General features: G+C 40.1%; 3 protein-coding genes across 6 annotated transcripts; 2 read left to right on the forward strand and 1 right to left on the reverse strand.

Moving 5' to 3' along the window:
- Positions 1–5931: 5931 nt before the first annotated feature.
- Positions 5932–10523, forward strand: LOC126604518 (mitogen-activated protein kinase kinase kinase 5-like). The gene is made up of 10 exons (XM_050271796.1): positions 5932–6689; positions 6808–7698; positions 7816–7903; positions 8289–8351; positions 8437–8600; positions 8965–9040; positions 9197–9256; positions 9339–9464; positions 9637–9826; positions 9939–10523. Exons 1-9 carry the CDS (start codon positions 6292–6294, stop codon positions 9811–9813), a joined length of 2043 nt encoding a protein of 680 aa, XP_050127753.1. The 5' UTR covers positions 5932–6291; the 3' UTR covers positions 9814–9826; positions 9939–10523.
- A 583-nt stretch (positions 10524–11106) lies between these two features.
- On the forward strand, positions 11107–17027 carry LOC126604229 (uncharacterized). Of its 3 annotated transcripts, XM_050271386.1 has the most exons (17): positions 11107–11273; positions 11362–11477; positions 11842–12105; positions 12207–12304; positions 12533–12695; positions 12802–12912; positions 13145–14059; positions 14147–14299; positions 14380–14479; positions 14574–14668; positions 14791–15039; positions 15218–15289; positions 15415–15513; positions 15672–15803; positions 15901–16071; positions 16163–16338; positions 16419–17027. In XM_050271386.1, exons 1-16 carry the CDS (start codon positions 11252–11254, stop codon positions 16331–16333), a joined length of 2931 nt encoding a protein of 976 aa, XP_050127343.1. In that variant the 5' UTR covers positions 11107–11251; the 3' UTR covers positions 16334–16338; positions 16419–17027. The 3 variants fall into 3 exon arrangements, with proteins under 3 accessions (XP_050127343.1, XP_050127342.1, XP_050127344.1); XM_050271385.1 differs by having other exon boundaries at positions 16163–17027; XM_050271387.1 differs by lacking the exons at positions 11107–11273; positions 11362–11477 and having other exon boundaries at positions 11957–12105; positions 12544–12695; positions 16163–16421.
- Positions 17028–17100: 73 nt separating this feature from the next.
- LOC126604231 (thioredoxin-like protein HCF164, chloroplastic) lies at positions 17101–18504 on the reverse strand. 2 transcript variants are annotated; one of them, XM_050271388.1, is made up of 3 exons: positions 18372–18504; positions 17642–18163; positions 17101–17456 (listed from the first exon to the last, which is right to left on the reverse strand). In XM_050271388.1, the coding sequence occupies exons 2-3, from the start codon at positions 18092–18094 to the stop codon at positions 17298–17300; spliced, it is 612 nt and encodes a 203-aa protein (XP_050127345.1). In that variant the 5' UTR covers positions 18095–18163; positions 18372–18504; the 3' UTR covers positions 17101–17297. The 2 variants fall into 2 exon arrangements, with proteins under 2 accessions (XP_050127345.1, XP_050127346.1); XM_050271389.1 differs by having other exon boundaries at positions 17642–18245; positions 18372–18472.
- Positions 18505–21822: the final 3318 nt, after the last annotated feature.

The raw sequence follows: 21822 nt of genomic DNA on the forward strand, positions 1-21822 counted from the left end.
AGAAGCAGCGGAGGACTTATTCACATGTTTGACGGTATCTAAAGTAGCAATAAGCTCTACCATCATGCGAGAAGAGATGGGGGCCCGACTACCTGTATTCCACAGTTACCTGTATTCTACAGTTCAAAAGCTCTCCTCGATGTTATTAAAAATTCAAAAGCTAACTTTGGCGATAGTTGTTGCAACCCAGAAGCACAAGTTTTACTTTCAAACGCATGCAATCATCCTAATGACGTACTATTTTGCCCAATCCAGACGCGCGACGATAAAGGCGTAGACCCTGGCAGATGCAAAGTTTTCTGATGAAAGCAACAACTCGGCCCAACGATGCCCCGAAGGCAGTCGAGCACACTTTAGCCGCACATATTCCCTCAATGGAGATTTCTGGCATTCGCATGTCAACGACGCATCCAACTACAAAGGCTCGCGAGCAGCCGTGGTTAGTGGCAACCGACTACTTCACCAAATAGATGGAAGCAGAGCCCATGACGACCACGATTCAGACGGACATAGAGCGCTTCATATGGAGGAACATCATTTACCGATTTGGCATCCCTTAAACCATCGTCACCAACAACGGCCTGCAATTCGTGGACAAAGATTTGGCGAAGTTCTTCAAAAAATATGGCATCAAGCAGCATATGTCCATGCCGAGATATCCTCAAGGCAATAGGCAGGCCGAAACATCCAAAAAGATGGATCTCATCTGAGAAGGTCCGTACAAGCTCAGCAGAATAGGCGGCAAGAGTAATTATACCCCCGCTACCATGAAACGATAAAAAGATCGAAAAGTAGTGGAGCGCCTACAATCTGAAGAAGTACCATGTGTGACCTCCCACTACATCAAAGCCCGAAGACTCAAGAAGTTCGACGGGCACCACCTCACAAGTCGAAGACTATCCAGTTGTTATGCAGTTCCTACCTTACAGCTAAGTTCTCGTTCGTTTCACTCGTTTTTCAATGAGGAATTTAGAAGTAATCACAACTTGGCTCGGCTGCATGCTTACAACAACTGATCACTCCGGCACTTCAAAAGAAGACTGCGCCCTTCTTAGGGACCCATCGCAGGAATTGCGCCCCCCGAATGACCAACCATGCTCTCCAGTGCGAGAGGGTAAACTAATTGCTCTCTAGTGCGAGAAGGTAAACTAATTCCCCGACACCCATATGGGTCAGCTCTTCAAGACGGGAGAATAAACTTTACACTCCGAATATCCAGACGTGGATGAGCCTGGCTGCCCTAGTATAACTAGATGCACGATGGCTTGCGCCGGGATTCCTAGAAGTAGCCGCAATGGTCTTTTTCAAGGCTTAGCTAACTGAAGGATTTTGGGTCTCTTGGCCTAATCCGTGGGGAACCGGGCCCTAGAGACGGAGATGGCACATTACGCAGTACATCCGATGGACGGCTGCCCTGGAATCCTAAAGCTGCTACCGAGTGCACTAAGGTAGCCTACGGATTCTGAAAGACTGCATACGGCTTGCCCTTCGAGCAGTAAAGCCGCGCTAGACTTATACAACCGCACATTCTTGTGAAAGGTTAAACAAGCTAGCGCGCATATACGAAGTTTTATCCACTGCTGACATGCTACGTAGTCGATAAGCTTCACCTCTGCCAAGCGCGGAACAACCTACACCAAGTCCTAAAGTGTTGTGATACTTGCTACGCAACCTACGAAATTGAAGAAAGTCAAGGTTAACAGCCTAGTGGTTACGCGGACTTGTCTGCTTCTGTAAGTAAGGCATCCGGCTGCCAACCCTATGGCTAACACCTTTGCAAAGTTCTACACCAACACCTACGGCTGCATAGGCTACGCGAGCTTGTCTGCTTATAAAAAAGTAGCATGCCTGCCACTGGTCTATCAAGTCTAAAGGTTAGGGCATGAACAAAAGAAGTGAAGATGAAGAAAAACGAAGGAAAACATGTTTATAAACAACTAGCAAAGGCCGAAGGAGTTCAAGCAAAACAAAAGCTACAAGGAAAAACAAAGAAAATCCTAAAGGCTACCTAAAATACTACACTACAGCAGCTTGGACATCCCACGACTACTCAGTCGCCACACCTTCAACAGCCGTAACGCTCTTAGCAGCGGCATCATCCGACGCTTCACCCCTGGCTGCCCCAGTCTGGGCACTAACTTCTCCAACTACTTCACCAATGGAAGCCTTAAAAGTAAAAGCAAGCAAGTCTTCCGGAGAAATAGAGAAGCTCATCCACTCTCTTCTTAGCATAAGTAGCGAAACGAAGCTCAGAAATTGCAAGCTTAAGATCTTGAATCTGAGGCGAATCAATCTCAGCAGCAAAGGGAGCAGGCTTTGGCGCCACTTTAGCAGCAGAGTCCACCTTACCACTCTTCATAATAGCAAGTCTCTACAAAGGTGAACCGGACTTGGCTCCCAAAGAACGTCCTGGTACAGACTTCGGCACTGGGGGCATGATAAAACCTTTACGCTGAGTAATCTTATCCACAATTGTACTAGCCATTCTCAACATGGAAGACGCCACATACTCAGATCTAGCAGCCTTACATTTCTTCCCATTGGAAGAAGTCATGTCAATCACATACCTCTTGGTAGCAAGCGGACCCTCATGAGCAGCGAAAGAAGTCTTTGGTTTTTTCTCAGCCGGCATCTCTTGAGCAAGCAGAGAAGATCCATTTTCCCACCTTCACTTGCAGCAGGATCCACAACAGTGATTGGACGAGCCAGTGCATCCTCTTTGATCCTATTCCCCTCATCTTTTGGGAACAGCCCACGTTTCTCCTGACGAAAAGAGTTAAAGTAGCCAACGTCATTCGTGGTACCTAGCAGGGAAGTTCAACCCAACATTCCAGCAGTTCATGAGGTTCGCAACCTCTTCATTTCTCTCAATCGCCAGCCTAGCTCGAGTCATGTCCAAAAGCCTAAAAAGACATGAGCCATGTGACTTGCCTAACACTGCGCCCCAGTGCCACAATCCGAGGTCCCAGCCACACAAGCTGCCCTTGGTTCTAACCAAGTCGAGCAGCTTAAAGCAGTGGTCCCTGCCACAATACCTCATCGGCCCATGCCGAGTCGACTCCTGGCCCATGCCAGCCAACGTGCCGCACCACCCCGACGGCTGCCCCGCGGTAGCACTATCCACGAAGAAGACGAAGAAATCAACGAAAGACGGTCCTTTGCACGGGCAAGATGTAGAAGATTGCCAGAGGAGGGGGAACAAATATCCTCTAAGCTATCTCTCTCTTGTAGGGTAGAATAAATCGCTCTCCAAAGTTGATTTAATAACCCACTTAAGGTGGATTTAAATAGGCTTTGAGAGAAATTTATTTCTCTTTCCTAGAAGGATCTAATTTCCTATTAAAGAGAGAATCTACATCAAAATAGGAAGCAGTCCTAAGTTTCCTAAAGCAAGAAGATCTCTACACCTGCTGCCCTTTTCTGCGAGCAGCCCAACAGGTGTGGGGGCATTTGTGGAGCCAAAAATATTCACAGGGCGACACGTGGATTTTTTGACAAAAATGACAAAAATACCCTTGCAGTACAACGAGGTTCCTACGCGCAAGCAGCAGGCAACCCTTTTTCAACCAAGACAGAAGTGCCCAAAATAGGTAACAATTCAAAGTCCATCTCATCAAATCCTTTCTACAAGGTAATTCCCAAACACATTCCTTTTAAATTATGTTAATTGGCTAATTAATGGGTTTATTGCCTAATTAACCCATTAATTGTCAATTAAACCATCCATTATATCCAAATAACTACAAAATACATCCAATTCAACCCTAAAACACCACATGGCCGGCTATCCCCATTTCAAAACCTAATCCATCACTTTTTTCTACCTTTTTCACCATTTCTTCCTTTTTATTACCCAATAAATTCAAAAACCACCAAAACATTCATCTTATGTTTAATAGCCAAATAAATTGGCTAATTAAACCTAAAAACCCTAGCCACCTCCTATCCCTATAAATATACTCCCATTCTCACCAAAAAACTAATTCCAACACTTTGGCAAAAATCCCAAAATTCTCTAAACACTCTTTCTCTCTAAATTCTAACTTTGGCATCGGAGGTTCTTCGGCCAAAGCCCCCCCATTCATCGTGGGCGCGTGAGGTTTTTGGCCTTAACCTAAGGTGCTAGTTGTTTTGTAGGTACAAAATCGTTCAAGATCGAAGAGGAGAAAATTTGCATCCACAAAATTGAGCATACTTCTCACCTCTTCTCAAGAAACAAATGATCCGTGTAAAATTGTGCTCAATTTCATGTGCGAGGAATTCCGCAAAAATCTCCTTTTTAGGTGGGGATGATAAGCAAATCCAAAGCCGACCCGACAGCACAGCAGGATGACTACCAAGTGACCAGCAATATTATGATTAAGCGTGACAGAAAGTGAGGAGGAGGGATGGAGGAGGCTATTTTATGTACCTGGCATTCAAAACCAAAATTTGACACGAAATCGCATCAATGTATATAAAGTCAAGCAACGTTGTTTGCCTCAGTTGCCAGGTGTAGGGTGCTTGTTGCGTTGTCGGGTTGACGACGATGAGGTTTTGGTACTCCAACACTAAACCTATCGGCAATTCTCACATTGCTTCAAGCAATTATACTCATCATTAAGCTATTTTACGAGAAATTTTTTATTGTGATAGGAACATGAATGGTACATCATATATTTTTATGTAAGTGGTGAAAATTTTTATTTTGTAAGTTATTAACTTTTTAATACATTATCCCACTATTTGTACAGTGACATGTGGTGTATCACCTTGTGTGCCGATCACATTGAAAAATCTCTCATATTTTACATGCATGACATTGGACTGTTTCTATACAAATTTTAAGTGCTTTGTGAAAAAAATTCTGTAAAAGGTAAAGTCAAGATTATGAGAAAATGACAACCTTGCCTTTGTGGCAAATTCCTATTGTTTTAGGCGCGGTCTGATTGGTTTTGAGATTTTTATAACTTTGTTTGCTTTCTTTTTAAATGTGTATTTCCTATCGAAAAAAGAATATATGTGAGACTTACATAATGGTGATTCGACCAACATTTAAAGCATAGGGTTATTCAAAATTTAAAAAAAAAAAATATATATATATATATATTTTGATAAAACAAACATAAAAATTGTACTAACTTTCCTTTCAATATAAAATTTTCACTTTCCTCATAAACTCGTAACAAATTTTGTTTACAATCAAAGACAAAAACTCATTATTGTTACCCTCTACTCTGGTTTCTGCTGGTTTGTTTTAGCTTGCCTTGCTGTTGGCTTCTGTGTACGTTCTGGCATCTTTGCCCTGATTTTCATTCCTAGTTTCTACCAAGAAAAAAAAAAAAAAATCAAAGACAAAACTCATTAAACAGTCCAACTCACAACTCAAAACACAAAGCCACATAAAAATTGTCTTAGACAATACAACGTTCTAAATTACTCTAAATAATTGGAAGAGTTGAACTCATTTACGAGTAAAAAAGCGATAAACAACTAACATGACACAAATAAATCACTACAAATTTCGTGTTATATAAATTGTTCTCCTACGCGAGTTTGGCTGTTTCCCCCAAAAAGTTAAAATCGTCAAAGGAGAACACAGTAAACACCGAAACACGGTATCAACTGGACTGCAAAATGATAAATTTGAAGTCGTTTTTCAGAAATACATTGACAAAGTCCTCCTCCACTCAGCTCCTCAAACTCAACTCAACTACGCCTTTCCGTACGCATACGGCGTATCCTAGCTTTGGTCAACAACATCTTCAACTTTCTTCGTCCTCCTTCCTTAAAAAACATTTACCTTCAAAAACAGCAACGAATGATAACAATATTAGTGCTTTTCAAATTTAATTAATCTTTATTAAATTAAATTAATTTTTAGATTAAATTAAATAAAAAAAGGGGAAACGAGAAGGTCGTCGCGTGCTTTGACATTGTAAACACGCACGCACACCGTTCGTTGGGTCGTCGTCTTCTTCTTATTAACGGACTCCCCGACCCCTCCAACACCACCGACGACGACAGCCTCAAAAGTCTCGCATTTAGTCATCTCCTAATCAGATTATTATGAATTCAATTCGCAGGATTATATCGAGTACTTGTTTTTTCCCAGTCATTGACCATAAAAATTCCAAATGTTTGAATTTTAATTCAAACGAAATTGTTTGATCAAAGCGAGCGAGAAACGACGCTGCTGCTTCCGCTTCCGCAACTTCACATTTGGAAATCTGAGATTCTGAGATACTTCAAGTTCAAGACGACGGCTTTTAACTTCGCCTTCTGCAACAAGTGCATTTCTCGAAAGCCCAAATGCCTTCTACCTCGTTTTCTCATCACAAACCCTGCAGAGCTACAACCTCCCCCTCCTCCAACTCCTCCTCCCCTGTTTTTTCTTCAGCTGCTGCTTGCTCTGTTTCTGCTCCGAAACAGGACAGTGGTGGTGGTGGGGGCAGCTGCGAGCAGAGCCCGCGGCGGCTCACCCGGCAAAGAAAGCTCCGCCACATCAACAACCAGGATTTCTACCTCCCTGAGAAGTCTTACTCCTCGCCCGCTTCGCCGGACTATTCGACCCAAAAGTCAAGATCGCCGGGTGGTGGGTCCAAGTCAAACCACTGGTCTTCTGCGCCGGCTCCGCAGCCCTTGCCCCTTCCTGAATCTCCCGTGATCCGGAAACCTGAATCTGCTAAAAATGGGTTCTTTGGCCCCAGGTAAAAGAAAAGCCCTTAGAATTCATTAATTTTTTGTTCGTGGGTATCTGATAAAGTGCTTACTATGTGTTTGTTAAAATGCATCGCTGGGGTGGTTTTTTGCTGTTTGAACTACTAGGAAGGTCAAAGGTAAAGCTGTCACAAGCTCAGGATCGGCATTGCCGAGTTCTTATTCGAGTCAAGTTGCCACAACCTCAGGAGGATCAGCAGCAGCAGTGAGTTTTTATTCAAACAATCGTCGAGGGGCACTCTCCCAAGATGCTAACAATGGTGGCGGTTCGCTGAGTTCTTGTTCTAGTCAAGTTGCCACAACCTCAGGAGGATCATCAGCACCAGTGAGTTCTTATTCGAACAATCGTCGAGGGGCACTCTCCCAAGATGCTAACAATGGTGGGGGTTTCTTTATTAACTTGGGTCTGAATATTCTTTCTAGGAAAGCGCAGGCAAATGGTATATCAAGCCATCCTTTTAGTCCCCAAAGATCGAAAACTGTCGATAGTTATCCTCTGCTTGTTGCTCCCACTTCACCCGTTAATTGTTCAGGCAACTGCCATAGGGGAACGCCACACGAATATGAAAGTTGCAACATGAGCAGGAGTGCTCCAACAAGTGCTTTTTCAAGTCCTGCAGTTAGCCCCAGGAGATCAAACACCGCTGGGGATTTTTTTTATTCTTTTGGGGCTCCCCACGATCAAAATCTGGATGTCTTTCCTCCAAGATTATCACCAAATAGACCTGCTCATAGTCCCACCCATTCTCCTACATCTCGAAGTCCATGCTTCAACCAGAAAAGTTCAAATGGAAATGCATTTCTTTTGCCTTCTTTAGAGAGGGCTGAAAGTAGTGGTCAAGTCAGTGCCCACCCTTTGCCTCTGCCACCTCCACCACAGCAATCTGTTATGCACCACAATGCAGAAGCTCTATCCTTATTATCAATGAAAGGTCAATGGCAGAAGGGAAAACTTATTGGGCGCGGCACCTTTGGTAGTGTGTATCTCGCAACCAACCGGTATGCTAGTCCCCGGAAGCTTTGTGCTACTTTCTCTTGACTTTGTTCTGCAGTGACCATTATTTTGTTTTGTTCTTTTGAATTTAGCTTTGTTAAAATTTTCTAATTATATGACAGAGAAACCGGGGCCTTGTGTGCAATGAAGGAAGTTGATCTTATTCCTGATGATCCTAAAGCTGCTGAATGTATAAAGCAATTGGAGCAGGTCCTTTTTCTGGAGTCCTTTACTAATTTCAATTCATAGAGCAGTTGTAGCTTATTGTTGTCTACCTTTAGGTTTGTCTGGACCAACCAAAACTGCCGAATTAGGGAAAGTTTTGCATGTAACATGCACTAGCACTGTGATCATAGGGAAAAAATGAGTTGGTTGATTATTTCTGTAAGATGGAAGGTAAAAAACCTTCATAGTACATCTCCTCATATCCGACACCTGCACAATGAACAGCATTGTGGAGTGCATCTCTTCACATTCGATCAAATTACATTTCAGCTATGCTCAACTATGCTACTGACATTCTGTGGTAGCCTTCTATGTTTCCAGTTCATCTTTAATATGTTCTAGAACTGTTCTTACTAGCTACCCGTTGCAGGAAATTAAAGTCCTCCGCACGCTAAAGCATCCAAATATTGTGCAGTATTATGGTAGTGAAATGGTGAGTATCTTTGTTACATGTGAAATTTTATTAAGAATCCTTGAAAGTTTGGCTAAATTGGAGAGCATTGTTTATGCATATGCAGACTGAAGATCACTTCTACATATATTTGGAATATGTTCATCCTGGATCGATTAATAAATACGTCCAAGACCATATTGGAACTATGACAGAATCTGTAGTTCGCAATTTTACTCGCCATATCCTCTCTGGGTTGGCTTTTTTGCACAGCACAAAGACAATTCACAGGTGATAGTGATGCTTGAGTAGCAGAGTTATATAACTGTGACATCACTGATCTGTTAAAAGGAGCTTGTTACTTCACAAATGGCCACGTCTCAATAAATGATGAGACAAGAATAACCTTAGGAAAATGTTTTTCTTCAAAGAGATTTATATAAACTGTAGAGATTCTTAATATTTACCAGCCAGTTAAAATGGGAAAAACGTTTGGAGAATCATTGTTGCATTCCATCGGAGCTTTCTTTGCTTTATTGATGATGTTTTGATGATTATTCTGGGGATATAAAGGGTGCATATTTGCTGGATCATGTTGTATTCCGTTGTAGCTTTCTTTGCTTTATTGACGATGATGTTTCAATGATTATTCTAGAGATATAAAAGGTGCAAATTTGCTTGTTGATGCATCAGGCGTTGTTAAACTTGCCGATTTTGGGGTGGCAAAACATGTGAGTAATTAACTTTCGTAAACACCTTTACTCTGCTTTGGCTCCTGTCATAAACTTGACAAATCAAATTTTGACCAATCCAATTCATGTGACTCTGTAAGGCCTCCCAGCGGTACTCTTCTGGGTTTCATATTTAACTTTACTTTTTGCATTCAGCTCAATGGGCAATCGTACAATCTTTCTTTGAAGGGCAGTCCATACTGGATGGCTCCTGAGGTAATCGTATCATCGTTACAAATTCGTAGATGGCCTGTACGCACTGTATATAAATTATAAACGCTTAGTTTGTTTCATGCAGGTGATAAGGGCTGCAATGCAGAACAGTGCTGCTCCTGATCTTGCTTTGGCCGTCGATATATGGAGCTTGGGTTGTACTATTGTTGAGATGTTCAATGGAAGACCTCCGTGGAGTGAATTTACAGGAGTAAGTTCACGATGAAACTTGTCATATTTTGTTCATCATAGTTTCGGATTTTTCAGAATATTGTCAACTGCCCATAGTTCCATGTGTACAGTGTAAATCCGGCCTCATGCTGTTCGAGAATAGCTTTGTTGCTTTTGAAGTTTTTAACATCATCTTGTCTTCCTTCTGCCAGCCTCAAGCTATGTTCAAGGTTCTAAACACCATCCCGGATATACCAGAAACATTATCTGCAGAGGGAAAGGACTTCCTTCATTTGTGCTTTCGTAGGAACCCTGCAGAGAGACCGTTAGCTAGTAAGCTACTTGAGCATCCGTTTGTACGAAATTCATACGTCAGACCTTTTCAATGATATATACCTAATGGTAAGTTTTCACATTCAACATTCATAGAATTCAATGGAAACTAGAGACTGAAAGTTTTTTATATATGACCAGTAAATTGATATCTTGGCATGTTGTGCGTGCACCATTGCAGGATAAATTGGATGGTCCGAAGGACCATATTAATCTTAAAAATGACCGAATATCGATCTCTCCACACTTGTAATTGAGAGGTGGCTTTGCATCATTCTTCATCCTTGTCCGGAATTGCATCCCTTGTTCAAATGAACCATGGAGCGGAAATGGTTCCGAAGTTTCTCTCTTGTTCCATCTGGAAGACGCTCTTCTCTTGGGAAATACGGCTGCGCAGCTCTAACAAAGATTTTCATTGCTTGGACCGCCTCTGATGAAGTTACATAAGCTTTACCAGTGAATTAACCGAGTGGGATTTGGAAGCTGGTTATTTTATTCATCGCCGGTGGAGTTGGGAACTCGGAGCTAGTGCAACGTGTCCTTAATCGGGGAGATAATCGAGTTTTGCGTCGAGTTAAGATTCGTAGGTAGAAACTGTTGTGCAAACTCACTCAGAAGTTAGAACAGGTGATGGGAGTTAGTCATTAATCTGTAAATACTGATTTATGTTGATTCTCTAAATAGAATTTTCAAACTTTGTTTCCCTCGTGTATTGGTAATGCTTATGATTAACTTTTTAGTGTAAAAATGTGGTTTTTCTTTAAAATGAACAGTATCGGGAGCTGTTCGTTAAAGTTCTCTTATTAAAAGTTATATTCGCAATAAAATTAGAAAATGTTTGAAATTCTGATAATTGAGTTACGAGAAGAAAACTTGGTGCAAATGTACCAAATTCAAAAAACTTCTAGTGAGCAAAATAGACGGAACTAATGACAAAAACAGCATTGACATGAATTAAAAGTTTGCAGGATTCTCTCCGGATTCATATCGTGCGGTCAGTTCTCGTCATGTACTATTTGTGTTTAATTTTAAATAAAATAAATCAAATAATTTCTGACCGTATGATCCACGATGAATGGCTAAGATATGAGGATACTGGGATCCCCATAATTTGGATCCGGATGGGATTCAATTCCTAAGAGGCTGGCGAAACAAAGTAAAAGTGACGAAAGTGAAAGGAAGATTGTAATCCGGGTATTTTTGCAAAACAATTTAAATGAGAAACTAATAATATTATAATATAATTTATTTATTATTTTTCTTTGAAAAGAAAAGGCGGATGTACGTGTTAACGGGTAAAGTATTGCGCGCTTCCCTTTTAAAATAATTAGATTTCTTTTATATCATTTTCTTTTCGAAATTAATCGGTTTAATTTCACTCAAAGAGTAATGGGAATACTACTGCTACAGCAACACCGATACAACAGCTCCAATCAGCCGATCTAGCGGCCACTGCTAACCCTAAATTCGCCACCGGAAGCCCCAATTTCGACGATGGGGAAGCCTCTTTGCTACGGTATTCGATTCCCCTTTCCTTTCCGCTCCTAATATCATCGTTGTCGTAGTTTCCATGGAATTTATTTCGTCCTTTGATTTTCCGGCAGACACAGGGAATGCTGAAGTTTCTCAAGGGCTGATCAATCGGCTTTACAGCGTCTTCTCCGATGGCATACATTTTGCAACGCCGGCTACCTCCTTGAGGACCAATGAACTTGAATTGGTACTCATCTCTTGCTGTTAAATTTTTTAGGTTTTACTACTCAATGCACGATTTAGGAACCGTTTGGAACTGCTATTTTAGGAAGCACTCCTGCTTATAAACACTTTCGGTGGACGTGCTTTTGTTAGGATGTTATTGAATCCTGGGAAAGCACTTCCCTCCAGGTGCAGTTCCATACAGTCTCAATTGAGGTGTCATGATTGGCTTATAAGTTAATAGGATTGAATGAGAAAATCAATAGTTTCAATCAAATGTTATAATAAGAAAGAAGGGGGCTTGTTTATTTGGAAGAGAGGAATTCTGAAAACTGATATATGAAATGTACCGAATGTAAATTTTTCCCTTTACTTATTTCGGTTCCAAGGTTCGGAGCGTGTTACAAATGTTGCAAGGTTTTTCTAGCTCACTATTTTATTGGGACCAAAATGGAAAATCCTTTCAAGTCAAGAGTGGGATACATGTCAGTCACCTCTCTTACTCGAGTCTTCACGCCCTTGTTCATCAATTTATGCATGCTGCAACATGCTTACAACTGGTGGAAATTATAGTCAACAAAATCGAGAAGTCTGCTGGATTACCACCGCCTACTTTGAGGGCTTTTGCATGTTCTGTTTCTGCGTGGCTTAAGGTATATTTGGGATTCAATTTGTTGGATGAAGTTTGCCACTTTCTAGACATCGTGATTTTACTACTCGTTTATAAGTCTATGTTAACTTTGTGATTGGGCAGAGGTTGCGCGATATTGCTTTAAAGAAGGAAATGAAGATAAGAGAAGATGGCATTAGTACAACCCCTACGTTATTGGGATTGGCCAATTCTTTGTCTAGGTTTGTATTCTGTTAGCTATCAGTGTGGGATGCCAATAGTTATAGTTTGTCACATTTTGTTGGAGACTATCACCACTCAAAAGCTCATCAAAATTAGAAAATTTTATTATGCTCAATTTTTTTACCTTCGAGGTCATTGCCTCAGCCCATGTCGTTAACTGCTTAACTCACGTTTTGTGTTGATATCTTCATGCAATGATGTCGCTGATGACAATTTATTGATATTAGTCTCTGCTCAGGTGCTGAGTATCTGTTGCAAATAGTGCATGGTGCCCTCCCACAGGTGTATTTTGAGTCTAATTCTTCTCTTCCCGCTGCTTACTTGGCTGTTCACATCCTTGACCATCTTTACAAGAAGCTGGATGAAGTGTGTCTAGTGCGAGGTGGTGAGGTTGGTACTTCATTTATTCAACAACCTTTATTGTTTCTAGTTTATTACTCTTGTCTTGTTTCACCTGGTTTATGTAATCCAAATTTGGTGCTCATGCCAATTTCAGGAGGAAGATTACCTGATGCTTCTTTATTTATTTATTGGAAGTATATTGTCGTATATTGAGGGTCTTGATTCTTGGCTTTTTGAAGGAACACTAGATGATCCATATGAGGAGGTAAATGTGATTTGAACTTGCATGTGCTTGTGATGCATCCAATTAATTGTTTTTTTTTTTGTTTAAATTTTGCGTACCATGTGATTCTTCTGTCCATAGTATTGTCGATGATAGTTTATCTTACAATTTGTATAGGCAGTAAATACTCAATATTAATCTGTTTTCTACTTGAAGTGGGCTGTCCTAGATTTCTCCTCGCTGAACATTTTTCTGGTTGCTCCTGTCTTTGCAGATGTTCTTTTATGCTAATAAAGCAATATCTGTTGACGAGGCTGACTTTTGGGAGAAGAGTTATCTATTAAGGCAAGTACAGTATCAAATGTTAGATGTTGGGACCTCTGCCTCAATGACAAGTTTTATGAAAGGAAAGGAATGTGGCAATAAAGACCTTCAATCATGTCCATTGTTTATTAAGGACATAGCTAAGTCTATTGTTTCTGCTGGAAAATCGTTACAGCTGATCCGGCATATTCCCATGACATCCTCAGTTGTATATCGAAACGGAAATGACTCTGAGGTTGATGGTTTTGGAAGTTTTAATAAAGGTGTTTACCATGGGCAAAGCATTGCAGGTTTGACTTTGTCAGAAGTTTTCTGTGTGTCGTTAGCAGGCCTTATAGGCCATGGTGACCATATCTTTCAACATATATCCACTAAACAAAAAGTGGAGAGTGATGATAGTGTGATTGTGCCAGTAAAATGTTCGGAGAAAATTTGGTGTAAGTTCTTGGTTGATACACTGGCAGAGAAAAGAGTAACTGAACCAGAGTCTGCATGTGATAATGGAAAAAGATTTACAGATGCAAATGAAGAGAAAATGTTTGCAGGTGTAGTAAATGGGTTTCCTCATTCAAGATCCTTCTGTCAAGAAAATCCAGCTCTAACAGTCTGCCAAAAGATCCTTTCTAAGAATGGGGATGCATGGAAATCCTTGAACTTATCCAGAAATTTATGTCTGCCCCCTTTAAACGATGAAGCTTTACGAAAGGCTATTTTCGGTGTGGAGAGTGGATCAACTTCTTTGGCTGAAGGAACAAATTATACTTTTGGTTTCCGCTTTGGTGAATCAGAATATCTTCGTTCACAAGACGACTCACATATGTTACAATCATTGTTTCCTTTTCCAACTCTTCTACCATCTGTTCAGGTATGATTGAAAGTCTCTGTGCATTTGTCATGTAGATATTATTAGAATTCTTTGGATGTATTTTTAATTGTAATTCCTTGGCTACAGGATGAGCTCTGTATGTCAGAGCTCTTACCTTTCCAAAAAAATAGCACCCTTCCATCAAGAGTTCTTGCCTGGATTCAACATTTTGAACCAAGAAGTACTCCACTTCCGGTGGTGATAGTGCAGGAATGTCTTACTGTCTACATGCAGAAGCAGGTGATTGCTCAAAAATATGTATCAGTTTGTTGTTGTGGTTGCATGAGTGTCATATTTTTAAAAGTTATTTTCTACCATAGGTGGATTGTATTGGCAGGCATATTTTGTCAAAACTGATGAATGACTGGAAATTGATGGATGAACTGGCAGTCTTGCGCGCGATTTACTTGCTAGGGTCAGGTATCATCTTGTTTGTTGAACTTCAAATATCCTGGTCTATCATTAGACATCTCCGATTACTTTGACATGTTTGCTGGTTCCTTTCCATCTCTAGGTGATCTGCTACAGCACTTCTTGACTGTAATATTCAATAAGCTGGATAAAGGAGAAACATGGGATGATGATTTTGAGTTAAACACAATATTGCAGGTTTGCTTACTTTATCCAATGTAGAATTTCTTCCTATTTTGAGTTAAACACGGTTTTGGGGTACCTACTTTTACTGTTTTACTTATATTATAACATTGTAATGTATATTCTTATTACTGCAGGAATCTATAAGAAACTCTGCTGATGGAGTGCTACTAAGTTTTCCTGATTCATTGATTGTATCCCTCACCAAAAATCACGACTTAAATGGAAATGAGCAACCTAAGATGGCTTCCCTTCCCTCAACTCCTCGTAAAAGTCGTGCTCAGAGCTTTGGAATGGATGGACTTGATCTGCTAAACTTCACATATAAGGTCTCTTGGCCACTTGAACTTATTGCAAACGTGGAGGCAATCAAGAAATATAACCAGGTTATTTTATGCTTTTGGTTCTATATTTCGTCGTCTCTCTCTCTCTCAAATCGATGTGGCATTTGGGGGAGAGGTGATTTGATTTCACTTGGGATCTTATCTTTGGAGGGAAGATGTGATTACCAACTGGTCGTTCTGATGACTAAACTTGTTATCTAATTGTTCTAAATTGTTGTAGGTCATGGGGTTCTTGTTGAAGGTTAAGCGAGCAAAATTCGTACTTGATAAAGCTCGAAGGTGGATGTGGAAGGTTATAATTTATCCCCTTTAAGGATTAATTAGGAGAGTGATAAATCTCCTTGGCCTAGTGAGAAGGGTTGTATGTGTTTATGTCTATAAATCAATGGCTTTGATGCTTCTTGTTTCCCCATGCAGGGTAGAGGCAGTGCCGCAAACAACCACAAGCGTCACTGGTTAGTGGAGCAAAAACTTCTCCATTTTGTCGATGCTTTTCACCAGTATGTGATGGACAGAGTAAGTATTGTTTTTCCTATGTTTTTTGTTTTCCCTTTATATGTACGGAAACTATTTTCATGAGGAATTCGGCCTTTTATGCATCATCATATTTTTGTTATCTGGAAAGAGTATGGAGTATGGAATTGTTAGATCACTGACTAGTCCTTTGTGAGCAGGTATATCACAATGCATGGCGTGAACTATGTGAAGGTATGGCAGCTGCTCGATCTCTGGACGAAGTCATAGAAGTACATGAATTGTACTTGTTGACAATTCAGCGGCAGTGCTTTGTAGTTCCAGATAAGCTGGTGCGCATTTTCTTTTGTTTGAGAACTTATGAACTAGGAAATAATCTTTTATGAAGACAGGAAGCTAAATCGTGTTTATTACGCTCTTTTGCATCAGTGGGCTCTCATAGCAAGCAGGATAAACAACATCTTGGGATTAGCATTGGACTTCTATTCTATACAACTGACGCTTAGCGGCGGAACAGTTTCTGCAATTAAGGCCAAATGCGAAATGGAAGTTGATCGTATTGAGAAGCAGTTTGATGATTGCATTGCTTTCCTGCTCAGAGTAATCTTCTCTCTTTGTTTTGGTTCTGATTCATATGCGATTCTTATGATTTACATCTAACGTTTCGTATGGTTGCGTGCTGATTATGCAGGTGCTTTCGTTCAAGCTCAACGTCGGGCATTTTCCTCATTTAGCAGATTTGGTTACTAGGATCAATTACAATTACTTTTACATGTCGGATGCTGGAAACCTAAGGACTCTCCCGAGCTCCGAAAATGTTGCTTCGAGGCTGGGGAAGGCTTTTCTAGGCAGAACAGACTGATTGCAGTTAAGGATTTTAGTTTATTTAATTTTTTGGAGTAAAACATCACATATTAAAACAAATTTAATTTGCTACGAGGAATTAGAAATCTGGCTTGCATCCTCAACATCTAGCTTGCACAGCTCGATGTCTTTGCACCACTGTTCGAATTCCGCAAAAGCTTCAAACAACTGCTCGGCCCCGTCATCATCGGCTAGGGGTACCTTCTTCACTGCCCTCTCAAACACATTCCTCGCCCTCGCAATGTCGCCATTCTTCATCTCAAAGTTAGCATACCAAATCCAGTTCCCGGCTTCTTCGGGATGGCATTGTACCATCCGTTCGTAAATATCTCTAGCACTCTCGATAGTTCTTCATAGCGAAGCGCCAACTTGACAGAGGACTGCTCACTGGAGTCTCTGGTTTTCTGCCTGGGAGGTCCGAACATACTAGCATCCTGGAGCTCACTTGCCTGACGGAGAATTTCCTTGGCGGCGACTCAGTTTTCGCTGAAGGAACTCATTGGCTGGGAATCGGATTCGGATTTTGAGAAGAGAGGGTGATGGCCTTTAGGGAGAATGGTAGAATTGGTATTTAAATCGATCGGTTTATGGAGAAGAATTGTGAGGAATGTAGCATCACGCATTGTATATATATAGACTAGAAAATTATCCCATTTGAAATAGGAAACTTAAAACTTTTCCTTGTTCGCTAAGGTGGTTTAGTTAGTTAATTAGGACAGACATGAAGAAAGGGAGATTAAAAAAAATTATAAATATATAAGACGGTTTTCAATCGATTTTGGAAATTTCAACAGAAATCATCGTAAAAGTTTGGGGAAGCACAGTTTCTACACTAAAAACATGAATTACATCATCGCCTGCTTAACCATGAGCAATCAAAGCACGCACAATATAATCTGCTATCTGCCTATACAGACTTGTTTACATCAAATGAAACGATGAGTGAAGATTCAATATTTCTATCAGCTATTACTTTTGTGAGGACGCTTCATCTTGAGAAGATGAGAGAGGCCTGCTATTACGTGCAGTCGACTGCTCGGAATCCCGGTCTTCGCCAGTGCCCTCCCCTTCTTGTCCAGTATAACAAAGCAAGGCACATATCTGATGTCGTAATGGAGGAGCTGCATTTCCGGCGATAGAAAAATTATCATACAATATTCTACCGTTCAAACCATAATATTTGACACCATGATCAGCACATAACGTAACGAATAACTTCATCCCCAAAAAATCATATATAAAAAGTGCAACGCAATCGAACAAGCTAATCACTTCAAACATAGAAAATGTTGAGGATGAAAGGTACCTCGGGAAGCCATTTCTCGTTCTCTGCATCTGCCATAACAATGTTAAGCCACTCCGAGTTCCTACTCTCAACCTCCACAACAAAATTAAGCAAGGAATTGCACAGCCTGCATTTGGGTGAATAAAACTCAACCACTGTAGCCTCTTTCGCACTTGCCAATGCCGAGGCAAACGCCCTATGCTCCGCCTCCCCCTGCTCTTCCGGACTCAACACTGTTTTCGACTTCAAAGTCTTACCTTGGCCGGTTCTTGCATCCATTTGGAAGGGCTTTAAGTTGTTGATCAACGAAATTGAGCTGACGAAATTGAAAGCAAGGGACCCGATAGTTTGCACAGATTTGAACAGCCAAGGACCCTCAAAGGAGCAAACGCTATGAGTGTCATTTTTTGGATTCGGGTTCATGTCCCATGGCCATTTTAGGCAAAACAAAGGCTCTTTTGGAGTATAAACCATTTTCACCTCTAAATTTTGATCTCTTGAATTACAGAACCTCCAAATTTTGCATCACTTCGATTCCAAACCCTAGAGAATGAGCATTTGTCACCAAATCAGAATCCAAATTCTTGGTAATGGGTTCTCATGAAATCATAAATCGTGTAAAACCCTAAACCCAAAAATCAAAATCTTTGGTAAACTAGCTGATTGTGGAAAGAATATTCCCAGAGATTAAAAATTTAGAGCATTCGAAATAAAACGTCGTAAAAGTTTCTAATGAAGTACGACTACTTACCTCTTTTCACTTTCAAGGATTCAGTCGTCTGCCTTTGAGTCAACCAACACAATTCTGTTGCAGAGAGAGAGAGAGAGAGAGAGGAGGGAGAAGGGGGGGGGGGGGTGAGAAAAATTAAATAAAATCTTATTGTCCTGTGAGCTCTTTGGTCTTCAGTATATCGTTATTAATATTGGGCCTGATAATAATTTGGACCCAAATATCCCTTCTAATTGGGTCACCAACTTTATCTTTGTGGGCGAAGAGAGAGATGTACTTAAACAGCTCAGTTACAAATATTTTGTAAGTTACTTTTCCGTTGAATTCTTTAGGTTAACGGTGATCGCCCACGCACCAACCCACGTCTAGTTGTTTCTAGAGACCGTAATCCCTCCCTAATCATACCCATAAACACGTTTTCCTACCTCTATGTGGAGTTTTGCCAAGATTCTAACCACAAACCCACTCGTCGACATTTTGCTGACCATTCCCCCTCCTAGTTTTCCCATCCTAAATGGTTGAAAAATGACATTGGCACGAGAAGAAAATCAAAAGACATCATAAAATATTTGAGAAATCTTGCGTTTTCCATCAACAAAAATGTAAATTTAGAACGACTCAAAATCTCTACATCTTTTTTTTTTTCACTTTATACCCAACTCTAGTGAGAAAAGAAGGCAATTCCGGCCGATTTGCTTCATAACATGTGACCAAAATGCAGTATATAAACCCACCAATCTGCTCATACCCCCCCCCCCCAACACCTCAACCTCATTAGTCACTAATTCCACCTTAATTACGTCGATGATGGCAATTCCATGATAAATTAAGTTTCGGGATAATGTTAAGGAGAAAAATAATTTTAAACTAAATTTGCAAACCAAATAAAGAAAATTAAACCCCCCCCGGGCGGCGGCGGGGACTAATGTTTAATTACGTCGATGATGGCAATTCCATGATAAATTAAGTTTCAAGGTAATGTTAAGGAGAAAAATAATTTTAAACTAAATTTGCAAACCAAATAAAGAAAATTTCAAAAAAAAACCCCTCCCCCCCCGGGCGGCGGCGGCGGGGACTAATGTTTAGCATGTAAGTGCATAAATTCCACATATAATGACAAAAAGCTGAGAGGTACCCCTTAGAAAAAGTCCAATAACATCTATAAGCTTATTATGTCACGTATAAATTTAAAAGACAAGACTCTTTTTTTGCGTACAATTTTATTAATATGAGCTTCTCTCCTTTAATGAAGATTTGTGCTGCTTTATTTTCAGACTATATCGGTTTTTTTGATTTCCGATTTTCAAATTAATGTACATCTCTGCATATAGGTTTGTCTCACTTTCTTGATTTTTTTTTTATTAACCTTGTGATGTTCCTTGTTCCGTTTTGCAGGCTTAGACCTGTCGGTTCGGCTTTAGAAGGGTTACGTTTCATGTCTCCTTATTTTCCTTGTATCTTTGTTGTTTTTGTTTCTAGAAAGGTAAAGTTTATGTCTCCCTCTTTTCATGTATTTTTTTATCATTTTTTCTTGTATTATGAGAAGTTAGGTTTATGTCCTCTTGATTAGATGCACTTTTTTTTATATGAATAAAATTCTCCTCGTACTGTTGAGGTTTTCTAAAAAAAAAATTGGTAAACACAAAGACTCTTCCTTTGTTCATATGGGAATGGTTTATTTCTTTATTTAATGGGGTGTGCTATCCACACATCTTATTTTCCTTCTCGCACATCCATTGATAATTTCTATCCGTTGATCTTCTTCAATTCATCCGATCCGATGATCAAAAATTAAAAAGGTGCGTGAGAAGTAAAATAGGGTGTGGATATCACACCCCTATTTAATACTAGTGTTACTCTAATTAATTGTGGCATTGTGAGTCATTTTATATATGAAGTCTTTATGAACATCTTAATTTTATTTAAGAAAAAAAGTTAATCTTAGTTTACTATTCTAAAGTTTATTGGTTTTCTATATTTGGTATATAAAAATTTTTTCGTTCTAGTCTGCTACATAAAGTCATAATTTTACGATACTTTCATATATCCGTTAAGTTTTCCATCATAATTTTTTATCAACTAATGATGTGATGTCTACATGAACAATGATTAGATATCATGTGTCAATATGGCCCGCGTGGATATTAAAAAATTAAAAATTAAATAATAAAAGTTAAAAAGAAATCTCAAACTTCCCCCTCCTTCGACTCCTCTCGTTTGATCCATCCCACTCCCCCCTCTTCACATCCCCGACCCACCTCCTTCCTCTCCTCCACCCTCTCCACCTCTCCTCCTTTCCTTCTCCATAGATTGACCCACGCGAACCATCTATTTGTTCTGCGATCCTAAAATTCTCCATCGAAGCCCTAATTTCAATTACTTTTCGATCTCCGCAGATCTGCATCTCACCTGCAAACGGATAAGAAGAGATTGTTGGGAGAGATCGATGGTGGTCGATGGAGAATCAGACGAACGAAGATGGAGAAGACGAGGTGTAGAGGTTACAGTACTCGCTCATTCGATTGGGTTCGCGTGGGTTGATCTGGGAAGAGGAATTAAAATATTAATTTTTCTTCCTTTGTCTTCCTTTCTTCCTCTGTTTCTGTGTCTCTCTCCCTCCTTCTGAGAGAAAACCAGCAGCCATCAATCTTCCCCCACTGATCCAACCCCAGGGGCTGCCGGAAGTGGGTTCCTAATTGGATTTTTTCCCGACAAATTCGTCGAAAATTAGAGGGCAAAGCTTGGAGGTGGCGTAGGGAGGGCGAAGCTCTGGCGTGGAAATCAGAGAGAGAAGACGGTAGGAATTGTGCCATTAGGAGGATCAAAAACAGCGGTTTGAGTGCCATTGTTTTTGGATTTGGAATGTTTGGAAGAATAAGAACTCTACTGTTGGGATTTTAGGATGAAATTGGTTGGGGGGGGGGGTTGATTTGGGGTTTGGATTGGAAATAATTTAGCAAGAACGGAATTTTCAATTTTTTTTTTAATATCTACGTGGGGTCCATATTGACACGTGACATCTAATCATTGTTTACATGAGCGTTACATCATCAGTTAACGGAAGTTCTGATGGAATACCGGAAGTATGAAAATGTTTCAAAATTATGACTTTAGGCATCAAATTGGAACGAAGAAAATTTCATATATCAAATATTGAAAACCAATAAACTTTAAAATAGTAAATTGAAATTAACAAATAGAGTAAATTGTACAAATGGTCCCTCAATTTTAATCAAATTGGAGCAATGGTCCCTCAACTAAAAATCCATTACCATTAGTCCCTCAACTTATCAAAATGTGTAGCTATAGTCCTTTTCATCAATTTTGTCAAAATTTTGTCAAAATAAGCTATGTTGGAATGACCATTTATATAATTAGGGTCCCTCAACTCATCAAAGTGTATAATTATGGTTCTTTTCGTCAACTATGTCAAAAAATTTGTCAAAACGAGTTATATTGTAAGGACCATTGC

The sequence above is a fragment of the Malus sylvestris genome, chromosome 15 (genome assembly GCF_916048215.2).
Source record: "Malus sylvestris chromosome 15, drMalSylv7.2, whole genome shotgun sequence".
NCBI lineage: Eukaryota > Viridiplantae > Streptophyta > Magnoliopsida > Rosales > Rosaceae > Malus > Malus sylvestris.